Source organism: Phocoena sinus, chromosome 2 (genome assembly GCF_008692025.1).
Source record: "Phocoena sinus isolate mPhoSin1 chromosome 2, mPhoSin1.pri, whole genome shotgun sequence".
Taxonomy (NCBI): domain Eukaryota; kingdom Metazoa; phylum Chordata; class Mammalia; order Artiodactyla; family Phocoenidae; genus Phocoena; species Phocoena sinus.
In genome coordinates, this window is record NC_045764.1 from 70,836,698 (window position 1) to 70,855,525 (window position 18,828).

An 18,828-nucleotide genomic window follows, 5' to 3' on the forward strand; every position below is an offset into this window, starting at 1 on the left:
AGTGGTTAGGACTCCACGTTTTCACTGCCAAGGGCCTGGATTCAATTCCTGGTGCAGTAACCAAGATCCCGCAAGCCGTGCGGCACACCCAGGAAAAAAAAAAAGTTAAATTAAAATCTGATATTTTAGACTGTATAATAATAATGACTTATTTAGTTTGGTGTTCATCTTTTGTACTGTTTAACTTAATAGTTACTTCTAAACGCTATTCATACTAAAACTGGTCAACATTTACTTACATTCATGTATACACATAACTGAAGTTTTTCTTTAATCTGTGTATAAATTTTTCAAGTTATTCTGAAGCCACATTTGTATCTATAAACAAGTATTTTTGTGATATTTTCTAAGTTGAAAAAGTCTGAACTAAAACAATACTCATTACAGATCAAGTAGAACTGAACTAAAAACATGTATACATATGATTCTGCTTAAGTTCGTTGTGAGGAAATATGGGTGACAGAACATACCAGGTCCTATAAACCAGCTAATTTATCAATATTTCAACCTTTACTTTAATTTACTTAAATTAATTACATTAACTTAACTTACCATCTTTTTTGAAGGACTGCTGCAGAGCATCAGAAATCAGCTCCTGATCATTCTTTTGCCATTTAGTTACAAGCTCTTCTATGAATTGACCTTTTCTGCCCTCATTTCCCTGAAGAAGGTCAGTAACATATTCTCGTAACTCTTCAGCACTCTCAATTGACAAAACATACCTCAAGAAGCAAAGAAATAAGTTGTTAAAACAGGGCTAGCTTATACTATGTTTTTCAATAATCGTAACAGAGATCAAGGTAGTAAAAAACATTCATTAATCCATTACACTGTTTATTTTGAGCCAAGTTCTAGGTTAGATGCTAGGGATATAAATTTGATTAGAACAAAGACTCTGACCTCAAGTAGTTCATAATATAACCTTCATGTAATCTTGTATTTCTAGAATCAAATCAGTGTTTTGAAGATAGGTTTGTGGAGCTGTCCTTAACATAGGAATACTTTCTAACCCAAATGGGAAAAGAATGATAAAGAACAGATAGGGCTTTCCTGGTGGTGCAGTGGTTGAGGGTCCGCCTGCCGGTGCAGGGGACACGGCTTCGTGCCCTGGTCGGGGAAGATCCCACATGCCGCGGAGCGGCTGGGCCCGTGAGCCACGGCTGCTGAGCCTGCGTGTCCGGAGCCTGTGCTCCGCAACGGGAGAGGCCACAACAGTGAGAGGCCTGCATACCGCAAAAAAAAAAAAAAAAAAAGAATAGATACATGTACGTGTATAACTGAATCACTTTGCTGTACACCTGAAACTAACACAACATTGTTAATCAACTACACTCCAATATAAGATAAAAATTTTTTTTAAATTTACAGTGTACTAAATAAGTGTTTGTTTTACCAGTTTTTAAATTTATTCTGACAGGAGAGTTTTTAATATTTTGACACACATTTTTGAAGGTCATGGAATAATCAAAAATTTCCCCATTTTTTTATTAAGACCATTTTATTAAGATTTTTAAATTGTAGATTGCATGGTCATTTTTACGGTTCCATACTACTGTGCAAAGCAAGGACTACTTATGTCTTGATTGAGGGATGGTTACAAGGCTATATATACTTGTCAAAACTCATCAAATTTTACATTTAAAACAAGTGACTTGAATAAAACTTACATCTCAAAAGAATTGTTAAAAATAACTGTTATAAAAAAAAAAGAATACTTTCCATAACCACACATCTGCAGTCATTATATTTTCCTAGGAACAATACAAATTACTTCATCTTTATACTGCAAAACCTAAAATTTCTTTTTTGCTAAAAATATGAATATATACTATAAGCTAACCAGTTACTAATTTAACATTCTTAAAAATTATAAATCAAGATTAGCATCACATCAGAATGAGATCTATTTTAAGAAAATGGTATGAAGCGTTCCTAAAAGTGAAATGGGGTGGGAGTACAAGTCAGTACAACTTTTCTATAAATCAATCAGCCAATATATTTAAAGTGCCTTAAAAAGAATCCAATAATTCCATTTACAGAACTCTCAAAGAAATAAGAGACACAGGAAAGTTTATGCAAAAAAATTAACTACATCATTATTTGAGTTAGTGAAAAACTAGAAACTATTTTAAACATTCATCAATGAAAGGGGCAAATGAATTCAAGTTTTTGGACTTTACAAAATATAATATGAGACCACAAAAAGTAAAATTTTTGAATAATTATTATTTTTAAAAAATCACTGACTTATTTTACTTTATTATTATTATTATTTTTGGCCATACCATGCAGCTGTGGGATCTTAGTTCCCCAATCAGGGATTGAACCCGCACCCTTGGCAGTGAAAGCACAGAATCCTAACCGATGGACTGCCAGGGAATTCAGTAATTCAGTAATTTCTCAGTAATTATTATTACTTGAGAAAACACTCTCATATAAAGTGAAATAGTGGGACACACTGTACAGCATATGATCCCAACTGCTATAAAAGGAATGTATATATCCATACACTTAATGTGTAGAAAAAAGGCTAGAAGGTTATACACCAAAATGATTACCACTAAGAGAGAGATGATTAAAAAGAGTTTGGGTTTATTTTTATTTTCTTTTTTTCCCTACAATGAATATATTTTGAAAATGTATAATAATATGCATAGGAAAAAACACTAAGAGAGAAATGATGGTTATCTCTGGGTTGTGGTATCATGGTAATCTTGGTTTCCTCATTTACGCTTTTCTGATTTTTTTCCTACAGTTTTCTACAGGGACTATGTCATGTCATCAGAGAAGTAAGAAGTGAAAAAATTAAGATATCAGACCATGAAAGCATTATATGATCTGAAGAAACTGTAAAGTTGATACATTGGTATGAATAGTAAGAAAAATTATTACAATAATGCTATATCCTTTATTTTTTTTTATTTTTATTTTTTGCGGTACGCGGGCCTCTCACTGCTGTGGCCTCTCCCGTTGCAGAGCACAGGCTCCGGACGCGCAGGCTCAGCGGCCATGACTCACGGGCCTAGCCGCTCCGCGGCATGTGGGATCCTCCCGGACCGGGGCACGAACCCACGTCCCCTGCATCGGCAGGCGGACTCTCAACCACTGCGCCACCAGGGAAGCCCTGCTATATCCTTTAAATTAAAAAAAAAAAATCATGTAATTGTCCCATCCTTGGTAGTACATGTACTGGGTTCTTTTCCTAACGTGGTGGTCGATTTGCAGAGTTACAATCTATAAGTGAACAAACCTGTGCCTTTGTGCCTCTTTAAGAGCATCTTCTAATCCATCACAAAATTCAAAAAAAAATACACAATTGTTTTTCAGGACTTTCAAGGTTTAATCAACTTGATCCCCAAACTTACCAGGCCCCATTAAAAGATTAATTGGCGGGCTTCTCTGGTAGCGCAGTGGTTGAGAATCTGCCTGCCAATGCAGGGGCACGGGTTCAAGCCCCGGTCTGGGAAGATCCCACATGCCGCGGAGCAACTAGGCCCATGAGCCACAACTACTGAGCCTGCGCCTCTGGAGCTTGGGCTCCGCAACAAGGGAGGCCGCGACAGTGAGAGGCCCACGCACCGCGATGAAGAGTGGCCCCCACTCGCTGCAACTAGAGAAAGCCCACGTACAGAAACGAAGACCCAACACAGCCAAAAATAAACAAATAAATAAAATTTTAAAACATTAAAAAAAAAGATTAATTGGCATCAAGAACTCACAGAGCTGCAAGGAACCTCAAGGATCATTTAACTCTGGAGTATTCAAACCACTAGGGAATTATTTAAAGAGTTTCAGAAACAATTGAATAAATATCATTTAACTATTTTAAAAAGTATAATAAATAACAACATATATTCAAATGTGTTATATACCAAATCTTAACAAAATAGATTCATCCAAAACATGAACTAATGCAGATTGTGGAACAAAGTTTATTTTGCTAACTCTGTGCATAGACCTTAAGGTCTCATAAATGTATCACTGATTAGGAAGGTAGTAGCTCTGTGCTGTCTTTTTAAAAAATTCAGGCTGCTCATGTCAAATTGTTCTAGCTAGCACACTAGTATAGTACACCTGGGTAATTCTCAATGAATATCAGGCAAGGCAAGGCACAGCAAATTTACACAGCCAACGCTTTCATTGTGCCATCACAGCCTGTTGTGCAATAACTAGTGAAAACCTAATAAGTGTTTTCAATAGCATTATATTATATTCAGTAGCTTTAGGGCTTATTTTAAGTTTTGAATAATTCTTGTCTAACTTATATTTATAAATATTTTTAAATGCAAGCAGGTGTACAGCCATACTTATTGCTTCAACTTTAAAACAGAAATTTCTGATCACTCCTCTTTTAAGGGTGTGGATAAGTTTAACTGAGGAAAATCTAAGGCTGCACAATGAGCTATTAAACCACAATCTATGAGACTTAGGAATTTTCCTAATACTGTGTAAGCAACAAAATACAGCTGGATTCTGAGACTGAGAAGATTGCAACTATTCATACTCCATTGTTGATTCATCAAAAAGAGACTCAATCTTTTTTTTTTTTAAACTGATTGACTTTTTTGTTTGGTATATTACAAAGCTTCATTATTTCATTTGACAGGATTCCACTGCTTTAAAAAATGCCTGAAAACTACTTAACCTGATCTTGCCTTCAAACAAGGGTAAAGCCAAGCCATACAATTTGGCTGGGTTTTTTTTTTTAATCTTTTTTAAAAATATTTTTTGTCTATTTTTCAAAATTGATGTATAGGGCTTCCCTGGTGGTGCAGTGGTTGGGAGTCCGCCTGCCGATGCAGGGGACGCGGGTTCGTGCCCCGGTCTGGGAGGATGGCTGGGCCCGTGAGCCATGGCCGCAGGGCCTGTGCGTCCGGAGCCTGTGCTCCATGGCGGTGAGGCCCGCGTACCGCAAAAAAAAAAAAAAAAGCAAGTGCTTAAAATTGATGTACAGTTGATTTACAATATTGTGTTAGTTTCAGGTGTACAGCAAAGTGATTCAGTTACATTTTCTTCCAGATTCTTTTCCACTGTAGGTTATTACAAGATATTTAACGTAGTTCCCTGTGCTATACAGTAAATCTTTGTTGTTTAACTATTTTATATACAGTAATGTGTATCTGTAAATTTCATACTCCTAATTTATCCCCCTCCCTTTCCCCTTTGGTACCCATAAGTTTGTTTCTATGTCTATGAGTCTGTTTCTGTTTTGTAAATAAAATCATTTGTATTATTTTTTAGATTCCACATATAAGTGATATCATATAATATTTGCTTAACTGAGTTATTTTTGAGTCTATTCCAGTGTTCAAAATAATCCTTTAAAATTGGCTCTCTTAACTCTCTCCTTGTCAACAAGTCTATTTTCTCCCCAAATCAGAAATTCACCTTACCTCCTACAAAAGCCCTAGAACTGCAATTTAGGTTTCAGCAACAATGAGCAAGGAACCAAATCAAGAAACACTTCCAGGTTCTTTAACTCCAATTTTTGTAGAAGTTTTTCCCTCCTCCTGAACTCTGCACTGCCACCTACCTATCTTTTAGTTCTCAAGTTAAATTCATCCCTTGCAGTTAACCTTACGAGTTTCTCAAATCTTAAGAGTTCTTTTTCCTATGCTCCTCGATACACGGCACTTCCCCCACCTCCTCACTCATCAACCGTCTTTTTGTCCTGGCATGCAGTATCGCCAAAAAAAAAAAAGTTAAATCAGTTGAAAGCAGATATTAAATCATGTCACCATTTCCACTTCATTACAATCATAACGCGTTATAAAAGATAATCTCTGCTAATTTTTCATTTTACAGATGAGGAAACTAAGGTACAAAGATGGAAAATTAAGTTGCCTAAGGCTCCAAAACTGGTGAATAACCACAGAAAATAGAACCGGGACTCCCGAGTCAGGAGCTATTTTTTACACAGTACCACGCTACCCCCATTTAAATTTCAGGTCCTATTTGACACAACCCGGATCGGGCAAACTAAAATGTTCAGAGTAAGGAATTTCTGGAAAGACAATTTGGCTTGCCCCTTCTCTCCAAAATCTATAAGGAAACTGGTTCCTGGGACAGACTTACAGGTCTAATTATCAGGGATTTGGCGTTTACCTGGGGAAAAAAAGGCCCCACCAGACTATTGTGGAGCATGACACCCTATTCCAGAAGCTAAACTAGAAAGCCGGAGGGCAAAATTCGGCACTCATAGATAGACCGCAGCCCTTTTATCACATTTCCTCACTCTCATCAACTTTTTAGCCCCCTCCGTTTCCCCGTTTGCTCAGCCAGTGCACATCCCAGAGCTCCTTCCCGCCTCTGACCCGAACCGGTCTTACTGTATGATCTCCTCACTGACATCCAGGCCGAAAGTCTTCCGCAACTGCTGGGTGCACCAGCCCACCAGCTGCTCCTGGGACAACGCCCCAGTCACCGCCATTTTCCCCAGCCGGAACCAGCTGGGGTGCAAAAGCTCGGCGTCCTGCGCCGGACTAGTCCCCTGCGCAACACCGACCTCGCTCGCGCGGGTTCCGTCAGCCTGCACTGCCCCGCTTGGTAGCACCGCCCCCAGCACAGATCCCTCCCACCTGTGCCTCCTCCTGTTTCTGCCCGCTTCCGGATGTTGTCACTTGTACCAGAGCTCCATCTGCGAGTGGTTCTTCCGCGTCGTTAAATGTAGGACTCGAGAATTGGGAAATCTGCTAAGACAATACAAATACCTCTAAAAACTACAGTTTAGGAAAAAACAAAACAATACCCCGTAACCTGAGGGTCCAGTTTTTAAACTCTTCCGGTTTTATGTAAAATATTTAAAACAGCACTTGAAGGCTAGAGTAAACGCTGTAAGGGTTTGCTCCGGTGGTAGTGGTTTTATTAATACCCTTTGTAGTCTAATACCTAATTCACGCTCCTAAAACCTCTTTTTGCTTTTTTGAGCCAGGTCCTTTCCAGGAGGGCCAAGACAACTCTGCAAGCTCGAGGGAGAAAAAAAAAAAAACTTTAATAAAAACAGGTGATGTGATTTGGCTTTGAAGACCTTCCATATAAATTCTCTGTGTTGATTTTTAAGAAATTAAAGGTACTTCAACTCAAGATGATGAGACTTAAGGGTCTTTTGCTACTTCCCTACTCCATTGGGACAACGGACTGGGGAAAATTTAGCCAGATTTTTCTGGAGAGCATAACATAATGTCTTCTGATATATTTCATGGATCAATTTGACTGGCTTTGTGTTACATGGATAGGCTCTTCATTCCCATTAGGCTATTTATACTAAATAATTACATCAATTGGATGTTGTTTCACCTTTTTATGTTAGTGTTTTCACCGACATAAATAATGAAAATCATATGTGTGTTGATTTACATTGAGTTTACATTATTTTTGTCATTAATTTGGAAAATAGGTGGCTTTCCAGCTTAAAAAGACTGAATTTTCATAAATAGTGGGTACAAGCTTTGTTTCTTCATAGATGTCTGCTACATTTAATACTAATTATAACATATCCAAATCCTTTACCTGTTTTTATATCTGTTCTGTTCCCATAACTAAAATGATAACTTCTTGAAGATAGACTGACAAGCTTTTTGTACAATAAGACTTAGTATATCACACATTATGATGAAATTACTAGGTCCTCAAGAATAAAAGTGTTCTTTTTCATAAGGAATATGTTATTGATTGAAATCTCTAGTTTGTAATGTATGTAATGTAATGCCATTTACCATATTACCATTTATTAAAATGAATTTATGCCTGAGCAAAGCAAGCACATCTATTTAATATGACTTAAAGATATTCTTTTATATAAATTTAGGCAGAAATTTCATTTGTACATACTATAACTTTTCTTAATGCCTTAGGCCTTTAAAATTTTCAGGTTCACACCACACAACTATTTTAACTGTAAAGGAGAAGCACTTCTGCAAAGCAAACATTTAAATTAAGAATTTTTACTAGACATCACTGCTTTTTTCCTGAGTTTTTATTCTAATTTGCATCCTTCCTTATCATAATTGGCATTAAAAAGACAGACATACAAACACAGCTATAATATGTAGATTGCCCCTGTGTGCAAAGGTATATTTGCAATTCTTTCTAGCAATTTACTTGGCATGTGGACTAAGAGAAAAGACCAGCAGATTCTCAACTCAGTTCTAATCTCTACAAGGATCTGGGAATTAGGTAATTCAGGCCTTTGTAGAAGCCACTTAACTGAAAAGGAAAAATTGTGCATTGAAGAAACATTGTGTATTGAGAGGGGCATGATGACAAAGAACAAGGAGGGATACCCTAGGGCTTGTTGATTTTTCTGATAGGACTTTGGCTGTAATTTTAGACACTAAGATTTAGACAAAGCTACAGGTAATTTGCAATACCTTTCCTCCTATTATAATGTTAATTTCATCTGCTGTTTAGATTCTGTAATTCAAAAACACAAAGTAGTTGTTGATTCTGTTAAAGTACTGAGAAGCCTTTATTCTGAAAGTTCAAGCATAATTTATTGGAGAGAATTAATGCCATGCTTACACTTTCAGGTTTGCCTTTCAAGTGCACATTTAACAAAGTACATCCTAAGGCAAATTCATTTGATCAGGTTTTGTGCGTGGTATTGAGAGTGAAAATCATTGCTCAGGGGGAATTGTGAGTACTAAAGATAAGCATAGGGAAGGAAAATAGTTATCTCTTATTCTAAAATCATGTTCACTATGTGCCAGGGATGTGCCCTCGGCACATATGACATATTTTTAAGGAATTCTGAGACCATACACGTCTCGGGAAAACGTTTTATTATTATAATAATGTTTCTTTTAATGTATGTATGTATATACAATTCACTGTTTTTTCTTGTTTCACACCATCCTAAAAAGTTTTGGGGTTTTTTTTGTAATCCCTGTAAATAGGGAATTCCCTGGTGGTCCAGTGGTAAGGGCCCGGAGCTTTCAGTGCTGCTGGGGCCAGCGTTCGATGCCTAATCGGAGAACTAAGATCCCACAAGCTGCACGGCCTGGCCAAAAAAAAAAAAAAAAAAAAAAAAATCCCTCTAAATAAATTGTATTAGCTTTTTCCCATTCCATAGACTCGTTTTAGTTATGGATGCTGTAAAGAGTGTTCATACCTGAGATATTAAAAAGTCCGCTTCATTTCAGGTGTCACTTCCAGGAATGACATTATGGATTTAAGCCTGTGGTTAACTTTTAAAGAAATGTTGGAATTCGCTGTCCTTCCTGGGTTTTCTTTTCTAAGCAGGCCCCTTTACCTAGTTCTTAGCACCCACACATGGGGCACCCCAGGAAAGCGCCCTGGCACCGCCCACCTCAGGCGGGTACGAATCACAAGCTTCTGCAAGTTGATGGACGAATCAGCACTGCGCCCAACCCCGCCGCGGTCACCACTGGACACTGGCGATTGGTTGCACCTGAAAGGCGCGGAACCAATGGGAGCGGAGTCCTGGGAGAGTCAGTGGAGCGCGCGGGAAAGGGACCAATATAAACTGTGGCGGGAGATTCGTTTTCTGGGCCTTGTCCCGTCAAACATCTTCGGCTGGCGAGTCAGTTGGTTGTTCTCATCTCGTGTTTGAACATGGTGCGGACTAAAGCAGGCAGTGTCCCTGGCACCTACAGAAAAGGTGAGGCAGGCGAGCATGGTAGTGGAGGGCAGGCGGTTCCCTGGGCAGCTCCGCCGCGGGCGGGAGAAGCCGGACCTGCCCACAACCCTGACCGCCAAACGGGTCCAGCCCGTCAGGAAGCAGCAGCCCGATCCCTTTAACGAGGAGGAAGACGCGGCGGGGACAGTGGAGGGTTATCTGCTGTTCTGGATCGCGGGCCTCTCCTCTCCAATAGGCTGGGTCGGAGAGTGTGGTGAGAACGTGGCTCTGAGACTCTTCGTGCCCCCTTCTGAATGTCCTTCTTTGCCTCTCTCCGCAGTGGTGGCTTCTCGAGCCCCCAGGAAGGTGCTTGGTTCCTCCACCTCCGCCGCTAATTCCACGCCGCTTTCGTCAAGGAAAGGTAAAAAGCGCCCCTGCAAGATCCTGGAGAAACCTTCTCAAAAGGAGATCAGGCCTGGCACCACAGTTCTCCTGACCTGCGAGCCCCCTGCCCCACCGTGGAATTTCTTTTCCTGAGATCCTCACCCCCGAATTTCTTCCTTGCCTTTTGCTCTAATGAGCGGGCCTGTCTCTTGGCGGGATGGGGTAGGGGTGCGGGGCGGAGTGGGTCGCATTGTAAAGAATTTCAAGTCTCGGGTTAGGGATGGACACAGTTTCTCTTCAAACCCGTATTTCTTTTCTACTTTAGCGTTGTTAGTTTTCTTAGTATTGACAACTGGGCTTTTTCTTGTAAGAGGCTATTTAAGTACCTCTTTACTAGATTAAGAATCGGGACTATAGTTGACAGTGCTAATCACGTTTTTGTTTTCATTTCTACATATTTTTCTTTGTCCTTCCTTCCCTTTCTCCCTCTCTCCTTTCTTTCCTTTTATTTTAGTTTGGTGTCGGTGTGTGTGTTTTACAACTTTGCAGCTCCTGTTACTGCTTTTGGGACATTAAGAGGGAAAACCGGGCCAGGGAAATAGTTTCACATCGTTCATTCTGTGCGAGAAGTTGAGAAAATACCATGCCATCTGCTGTCTCATTCCTTTTAGGAGGAAGTTGAGCAGTTTGGAAGATTAATTCCACAAGCTCTAGTTAAGAACATACAGGAAAAAGTGTGTCAAACTTTAGTATGACAGTACATAAGACTAACTGAATAGCTCAGCTTGTGGACAAAATATGAAAAATATTTTCTAGTTGTAAACATCTTGTTAATGCTATTTTTCTAGGCTAAAGGATAAGTGTAATAAAGTGTTACACATTATATTATAACTGAATACAGCTTTATCATGTCACATTTTAAAATCTAAAGATGGATGTAACACCATTTAATACCCTTTAGATTTGATGTTAAAGAATTAACTTTCCCTTTAAGGAATAGTGATTGTATTCTTAATTTTTATTTAGTTCTATCTGTTTATATTTTGTAGCTGAAAATAAGTATGCAGGAGGGAATCCAGTTTGTGTGCGCCCAACTCCCAAGTGGCAAAAAGGAATCGGAGAATTCTTCAGGCTGTCCCCTAAAGATTCAGAAAAGGAGAATAGGATTCCTGAGGAGGCAGGAAGCAGTGGCTTGGGAAAAGCAAAGAGAAAGTAAGTTTTTATATTCTGGAATACTTATATTCTTGAAAATAAAAAACAACAGAATATTGAGTAACTTAAAAATTTCTGTTTGAGCAGATAAGAAAATACAAACCAGAGGTTTTTTAAACTGTGCTAACCTTTTATTATGTCACTCCCAAATTTCAAACATCAATGAAAGGTATTATTTTTACTCATTTCAGTCACTCAAAGAGGATCAGTTCCCATTCAGATGATAAGTGTTACATTATTAATCATGAACTTCTTGTCTTTATTCTTTAATTTTTTCTGTCTGTTTCTATAGTCTTTTTTCAAAAAGCAATTTCTATGTTGGTTTATCTAGCCTGAATTCCATTAACCTCACCTTTCTAAAACTATTAGTTCAGCCTCCACAGGAAATATATACCCAATGTAGAAAAGTTGGAAAATATAGAAATCCCCATCACTTAGAAACAACCAAAACTAACACCGTGGTGTATTTTCTTTACAACTTCTCTGTAAATACATAAGAAAACTTCAAAACAAGGTAGGCATAAAGCTGCAAACATGCAGAGCTCATTGTGTAAACTTTTTAAGAAGATAATTAAATCATGCTTTCAAGTTTTTAATGTCAGGAAAATGCTCATGATAAGTGTTAAGCAAAAATTCTGATACAAAAGTACAATTATTGTGTAAAAGATATGTATCTAAATATACCAAATCTCTGTACAAAATATACCAAATATCAATAGTGATATATCTGGGTAAAAACCTCTCATACTCAGTGCTACCAAGTTTCAACAACAAATATTTTAAGAATTAGGGGAAAAAAATAATACCATTGGGGGGAAAAAAGCAATGGAAACCTGCTTTTTAAATAGATTTATAAGTAATACTGTCCAGACTCTTTAAAGAATTTTGAAATTTTTGTTTCAAAAGCAAATTATTTGACTGGAGATGGGGAGTGGTGAGCGCTGGTGGTGCCACGTCACCGCCATTATGAAGCCTCCGGCTAGATTTAAGACCCTGCTAGATACCTCCCCTGCACCAGCCAGTAGCCTGTGATCCTCCTCCACGGCACCAAGCAGCGAGCCTTGCCCAAGGCGGAGTGATCACCATGGGCAAGGGGATGGTGGCCAGGCTCAGATTGGGGCTGCTGCTTCTGGTGCCGCTCCTACTCAAGCAGATTTATTCATTCGTTCCTTTAACCGACACGGAAGGTCCTCCGTTCGAAACCACAACGGTCAGCTGTGCTTTGCAGTCAACAGCTAGTCTCCTTGTGGTCTTGCTTGCCCTTCTACATCTCTACTGTTAAGAGACTTGGCCAAGAAACATCTACAGTTTACCAATCCATGTTCTAAAGCCCAATCCGTACACCATCTAGAAGTCCAGTGTGGCAAGGAAAATAAACAGGTCTTCATCAAGTCTACTAATTCCATCCCTTGTTTTATTAACACAGAGAATGTTGAGACTCCCAAATTGGACTAGTTTAAAGAGCATCTGAAGGATTTGACCAGATAATGAAAGCCAATATTAAATCTGCTGGAGTTTCATGTACAAGACTGGAAAGAGACAACATCGAGAATTAATGATGTGATTAAGTATAACTTAAGAAATATGGACACTTCAAACTGTACCTTGCAAATAAGAATAATTTCATCTTCATCTAGAGAAAAAGGATGAGATATGGAATGGAGATTCAGTTTCCATTTTTTTCACGAAATCTAGAAGGCGGTAAAATGATTAGGTAATATAAAAAGCTTCAGTGATTCTATTTATGATGTACACTGGAAGGAACCACCAGGTATTACCGCAAATCCTCTGTGTATTGTTTCAGCAGTCCTGGTTTAATGCTGATATACTCTCCATCAGGTTTTACACTGTTTTCACTGTTCTCTTGGGAACTTAACTCTTTTCTCTGGGGCTTTGGATTTGACATTGCATTTGACTTTCTGCAGTAACTGACACGTTCCAGGGCAATGATGGATTGGAATCTACTACAAATCCAAGCATAAGTAATCCCAGCAAATGCACTTAAAAGTCAAATAACAGGTATTTCCTATCACACATTCCCATCCAGATTTATTTAGCTAAGTTGGATCATTTAACTTGATTCCAAAGATTAGAAGTGCATTGACTTCAACCAGTCTTAAAATATTTCTTTTTATTTCTGCATATATTGAATAATTTTTACAACTTAAAAAATTGATCTGTTTGGAAAGCATATTTGACAAATCTTGAAATTAAGAAGCAAATATATGAAGGCAGCAAAAATAATGTGCATTAGGTATTTGGGAAGTGAAGACTGGAAACTTGCCTGCATTGAATTCATAACTCTTTTGTGCCCTTTCCGTAAACATATATATATAAATATAAAACTTAATGAATAGGAATAGCTACACGTGGAGCACTTTCTACATCAGTCATTATTTTTAGATGTTTCTAAGCCTAAGTGGACTTGATCCTGGAAAATAAACTTTACAACTGCCTTGATGTACAGAAACCTTTTTAGATATAGAAACTCTGTGAAATCTTTGGTTCACAGGTTCACACAATGATGCTTAGATGTTAAGTATCCAATATGGCCATAGTACTCTTAATAAGTTTTAAGCCAGTATTTGCCATCTTTAGAAGTCTACACAGGAACAACTAGATCCAACTGATCTCAGGTTATGTGAGATCTGTGCATGTGAATGAACACCTCTTGCTTCATATCTGAACACTGTACACCTGTTTTGGATTGTACATTGTTTGGAATTGATTTGCATTGAACACAACTAAATAAAAATAAATGGTTAATGAGCAGTTGAAACAAAGTATTTGACATATAAAATGATGTTTATGCATATAAAATTTTAAGACTTAATACTGTTCAAGGTCATTTAGTAAATTGTTATCTAATGAGATATTTAAAAGGAGTGTCAAATTCTGGAGCAGTAACTAAATTTTATACTTTGTTGCTACATCACTATTATCATTTCTGTTTCATTAAAATCAACAAGGAAGGGGATACATTTTTGGATAGAGTTTTTTAATAGACTTGTTTTCATGATCCTGTAAGTCTCCTTTAGTTCCTTCTCACTTACTGGCACCATTCTTCCTTGTTCTTTCTCATTCTAATGTGAACAAGCTAATAGTCAATATTAGCTCTAGAATATATGACAGTCCTCTTGAATTATTTATGACTTCCATTAATGAAAGAAAATATTTGGTAATATAGCCAAATATGGCTATACCATTGATCATGACAGCAATAAAACCTATATTACAGGCTTCCTATCATATGGAAAAGATTACACATATAGTCTCATAAAGCACTTTGATCCATAGTATAATAAAATCTGTGACATAAAACTAGGTAATAGAGGTTTATATTATTACTTTAGGCCTCTGTCTTAGATTTAAGAGAGTTGTAGTTATCCCTTTATTTATAATAAATCAATAGATTGACTTTTTTTTCCTCCCAGTTTTATTGAGACATAATTGACATACAGTACTATATGAGTTCAAGGTGTAATGATTTGACTTACGTACATCATGAAATGATTACCACGATAGGTTAGTGAACATCTATCTCATACTGACACGTTAAAGAAATAGAAAATTTTTTTTCCTTTTGATAGGAGCTCTTTCAGTAGATTTACTATTGGTCGTAAATAGAAAACTACCAGTATATCAGAAGGACTTCTGTCTCCCTAATTCTTAATCTGGAATATGGCTACTCCTATGGCTTTATTTTCACAGAGGCAGATGCGTGGGGGAGAATCAGAATCAAGAAAAACTGTCTTCTTAAAACCTTGAACAGAACTATGATACCTACAGTAAATTAAATCAGGTCCTTGAAAAAATAGAATTTTGGGTTATGATAGTGTTCATTTGTTAACTTGATTTAATTTCCAGGAAAGTACAATAAAGACTTCTTCATAATATAAGAGTAGGTGAGTCAATGGTAATCTTATTCCAAGTCAGAATATCCTTGTTTTAGCTTCCTTCTTTCACTCACTTGCCCTATGACCATTCAGGCTCACTGGATCTAATTTGAAAACCATTTTAAAATAGATCTCACAAATCTTTATCAGTTCTAAAAAATTATGATTAAGTTTTTAATTGACTTTTTCTCTATAAAAAGTATAATGAGGGACTTCCCTGGTGGTGCAGTGGTTAAGAATCCGCCTGCCAATGCAGGGGACATGGGTTCGAGCCCTGGTCTGGGAAGATCCCACATGCCACGGAGCAACTAAGCCCGTGTGCCACAACTACTGAGCCTGTGCTCTAGAGCCCTCGAGCCACAACTACTGAGCCCATGTGCTTCAACTACTGAAGACTGTGCACCTAGAGCCTGTACTTTGCAACCAAGAGAGGCCACCTTAATGAGACGCCCACGTGCCGCAAGGAAGACCCAACCCAGCCAAAAATAAATGTATTTTTTAAAAAAGTATAATGAGTACAAAATGGCTTTGGGATAATATAAATTATTTTTCAAAAGCTGTGATTACCATATGCCAACTTAAGACAATTTGGGGGTTTTTCTAATTAGATAATACATTCATATAGTTCCAAAGGGTATACAGTCAAATATGTCAACTTGCTGTTTTCTCTGCTCAAGTGAATTGGTTAAATTCTTTTGCTTTTCATAATCTCAGAGTTCTTGCTGAAGGATTGTACTCTTCATCAATCCACTTAACATACTGAAAGAAGATGCTATAGAAATAGAGATTCCGTCTTTAATAAAAATGGCAACATATCCTAAAGGGGAAAGTGATTTGACAAATTAACAGGCAAAATAGATTATTAAAAATTTTGTCACTCTAGTATTTGGAACCTGTAGGAGTTTGTCAATTAATGGAGTTTAATTTTCTCCCATTTCTGGTCAGTTGACAAGACACACTGTACTGTTAATGTTCCTGATTTACATAAGTTTTTAAAAACTACTTATGTTCTGTTTTTTACACATTTGACTCAGGTGACTATCGAAGTTCTCTCTTCTTTCCACAGGTCATGTCCTTTGCCACCTGATCATACACATGATGAAAAAGAATAGAAATTACTTATTCACCCTTGACTGATGTCTCCTGTTTACTCTGGTATTCTAGGATGTAAATTTGCATAAATATATTTGTTCCAATTAGCTTTGTTGAATAAGCATTTAATTTAAAAAATGAGGCTTACATTTAGTTATTCAAAAGCAAGTAGTTATGATATTGGAAAGTTTATAAGATTAATTATGGTTACTTAACTTAGTATTCAGTATAATGCAGTATTCGGTTTCTTTTACCTATTAAGCTTTTTCTTGCTAAAATTATTGCATGGTGTTCTACTTATGAATCTGCTGTTTTTGAGATTTGCTTAGAATTTTGTACTGTTGCCATTTTTATTGGCATTTGATTATTGGAGTGATGCCATATTTTTGTTCCTTTTATTTGCTTTAAAAAGCAGAGGTAGATTTTTGCACATTAAAAAATTCAGTATTAATTAAACTGAACCCATACCCTTTTAAAGAAAGGGGGCCAAAAATGGAATGTTGAAAAAATTTGGATGGCCATCTACCTTCTTCTTAGAAAAATTTAAGCCCAGTTTTGTCTTAAGGATTTAAAGGGTTGATGAAGCTTCTAAAAACAACAACAAAAAGATAAAATACTCACATAGAATTGGGCAGGAAAATTCCATAGACTACATTAAAAGAGAGGAATTTTCCTAGAATATGCATTTGGCTTAGTGTCATAAAATATTACTCTTTGGGCCTATACTTTTTTTTTTTTTTTTTTTGCGGTACGCGGGCCTCTCACTGTTGTGGCCTCTCCCGCCGCGGAGCACAGGCTCCGGACGCGCAGGCTCAGCGGCCATGGCTCACGGGCCCAGCCGCTCCGCGGCACGTGGGATCCTCCCAGACTGGGGCACGAACCCGTGTTCCCTGCATCGGCAGGCGGGGTCTCAACCACTGCGCCACCAGGGAAGCACGGGCCTATACTTTTCAAGTTGGAAATCAATAAAATATGAAAGGCAAATCATGCCATAAGCCCAGAACTATGTCTAAAGTCCTTAGAGCTACTATTATATTTTTCAAGATAGTCAGGGGTATAATTGAAGAGGTGGGTATAATAGTACTTATAACTGATATTCTTGCTTCCTCATCAGGCTTTTTGCTCGCTGACAACCTGTTATCAAAACTAACCATGTTTAACAGGAATGCTTTCCTGAAGTTTGTTTTTAATAAATGAATACTCATTGTCACAATACTATCCATATGTGTGCTTTCTAAGATTATATCCTACTAGGTATTTCTATTTTCTTCCTTCCAAATGCAAATCACTGTACTGACCTGATTTTATCAACTTCCAAAGTAAGTCCTTATGACTGTAGATTGTATTTTTTGCTTTGTCTTTTAGAGGTGGATATTAAACATAATGATACTGAATTGAGACCAGAGTTTTTATCCTAAGTGCTTCCTTGACAATTAGGCTTTTGATGGGTATGAAACCTGATTTGCTATTTTTCATTGATGGAGAGAGAAACTTTATGGTGGTGTGTCCAATGAAGTCTAATTTTGGTACGTACTTGTTTCCCAAAAATTTGACCTAAAGAACCTACAGTCTTTTCAAATACAATCCTTTCAAAATATATAATACTTGGTGATGTCTAACTTTATTAGGCAGAGGTCCCATGTAATCTGTTTCGTTGTCAAAGGTTTTTTAAAATGTAGATTGTCAATTTAGCCTCTTCTAAACATAAGAGAAGGACAGACTCCCCGTTTACATTGAAATTGAATCAAAAAATAAAGTTTATACATTAAAAATATAAAGTAAGCTTTAATTTTGTACCCTTCACAAAGTTAATCTGATTTTCCTTTTTGAGTGGATTATTCAAATAATTAATGTTACTGTTCAATTCCGGAGCAAACAATGATTAAAGCTACTTTTATGGAATTTTTGAATGCTAATGGAATTTGTGAGGATCATATGAATTTTGTGTTTACATAGTTTCACAAAGGAAGATAATACTATAGTGAAAATTATAAAGTGTGCTCAGAGTTATTTATGAGATGACAAATACTTGTCATTTTTCTAAAAAGCAGAAAATAAAGCCTAACCTAACTGAACTTTTCCCATATGTATATATACACTGCTTATAAATTTCACTGTACTTAGAATTCTTCACGCTAACTCACTTTTGGAAAAACTGAAGATTCAGCTGGACCTTGGTCCAACCAACATTGTTAAAATGGTTCCTTTTACCTTTGAGGATAGCCTATGGAGGTGGGAAAGATTGTCACTGAATCAAAACTGGGAGGAGTGTTAGAAGCTACCTTGTTCAACCCAAGCCAGCTATAGCTTTTCATTAGATGGAGTATTTTATTAGCTGGCAATGATAATCGAAAGTGCTACAAGTTAAAAATTTGATTTTTTTCTTAACTCCCCTCCTCCTCTTCTTGGTTCTGTCCTTGAAATAACATAGAACAAGTTACTCCTTCCACATAACAACCTTCAATTATTTAAAGATAGCTGTTACATCTTTAGCCTTCTCTTCCTAAGGCTAAACATTATGTTGTTTATGTCACATGTATCCTAAGTGAGTTTCTCTAAGTCCCTTGTACAAGAGGCCATGCCTTGTGTGTGGTATATTGCTTAGGCAGATAAAAAGTAAATCTGGCTATATTGCTTCTAACTGATCCCAAGTATTCATTGATTTTG

At 37.3% G+C, this 18,828-nt stretch overlaps 2 protein-coding genes across 4 annotated transcripts in view; one reads left to right on the forward strand and one right to left on the reverse strand.

Moving 5' to 3' along the window:
• The window catches only part of TRIP4 (thyroid hormone receptor interactor 4), a 68,907-nt gene extending 62,383 nt beyond the window's left edge, over nucleotides 1–6,524 (reverse strand). The window contains exons 1-2 of one of the 2 annotated variants that reach the window (XM_032623524.1): nucleotides 6,330–6,524; nucleotides 553–722 (exon numbers count right to left, since the gene is read on the reverse strand). In XM_032623524.1, coding sequence (XP_032479415.1) covers nucleotides 553–722; nucleotides 6,330–6,430 — 271 coding nt within the window. In that variant the 5' untranslated portion in view covers nucleotides 6,431–6,524. The remainder of the gene's footprint in view (nucleotides 1–552; nucleotides 723–6,329) is intronic. The other variant, XM_032623523.1, reaches the window with a different exon arrangement.
• A 2,946-nt stretch (nucleotides 6,525–9,470) lies between these two features.
• Nucleotides 9,471–17,374, forward strand: PCLAF (PCNA clamp associated factor). 2 transcript variants are annotated; one of them, XR_004348558.1, is made up of 5 exons: nucleotides 9,471–9,619; nucleotides 9,918–9,998; nucleotides 11,011–11,173; nucleotides 12,600–12,887; nucleotides 16,136–17,374. XR_004348558.1 is itself a non-coding variant. In XM_032623525.1 (4 exons), the coding sequence occupies exons 1-4, from the start codon at nucleotides 9,574–9,576 to the stop codon at nucleotides 16,179–16,181; spliced, it is 336 nt and encodes a 111-aa protein (XP_032479416.1). In that variant the 5' UTR covers nucleotides 9,471–9,573; the 3' UTR covers nucleotides 16,182–17,374. The 2 variants fall into 2 exon arrangements, 1 of the variants encoding a protein (XP_032479416.1); XM_032623525.1 differs by lacking the exon at nucleotides 12,600–12,887.
• Nucleotides 17,375–18,828: the final 1,454 nt, after the last annotated feature.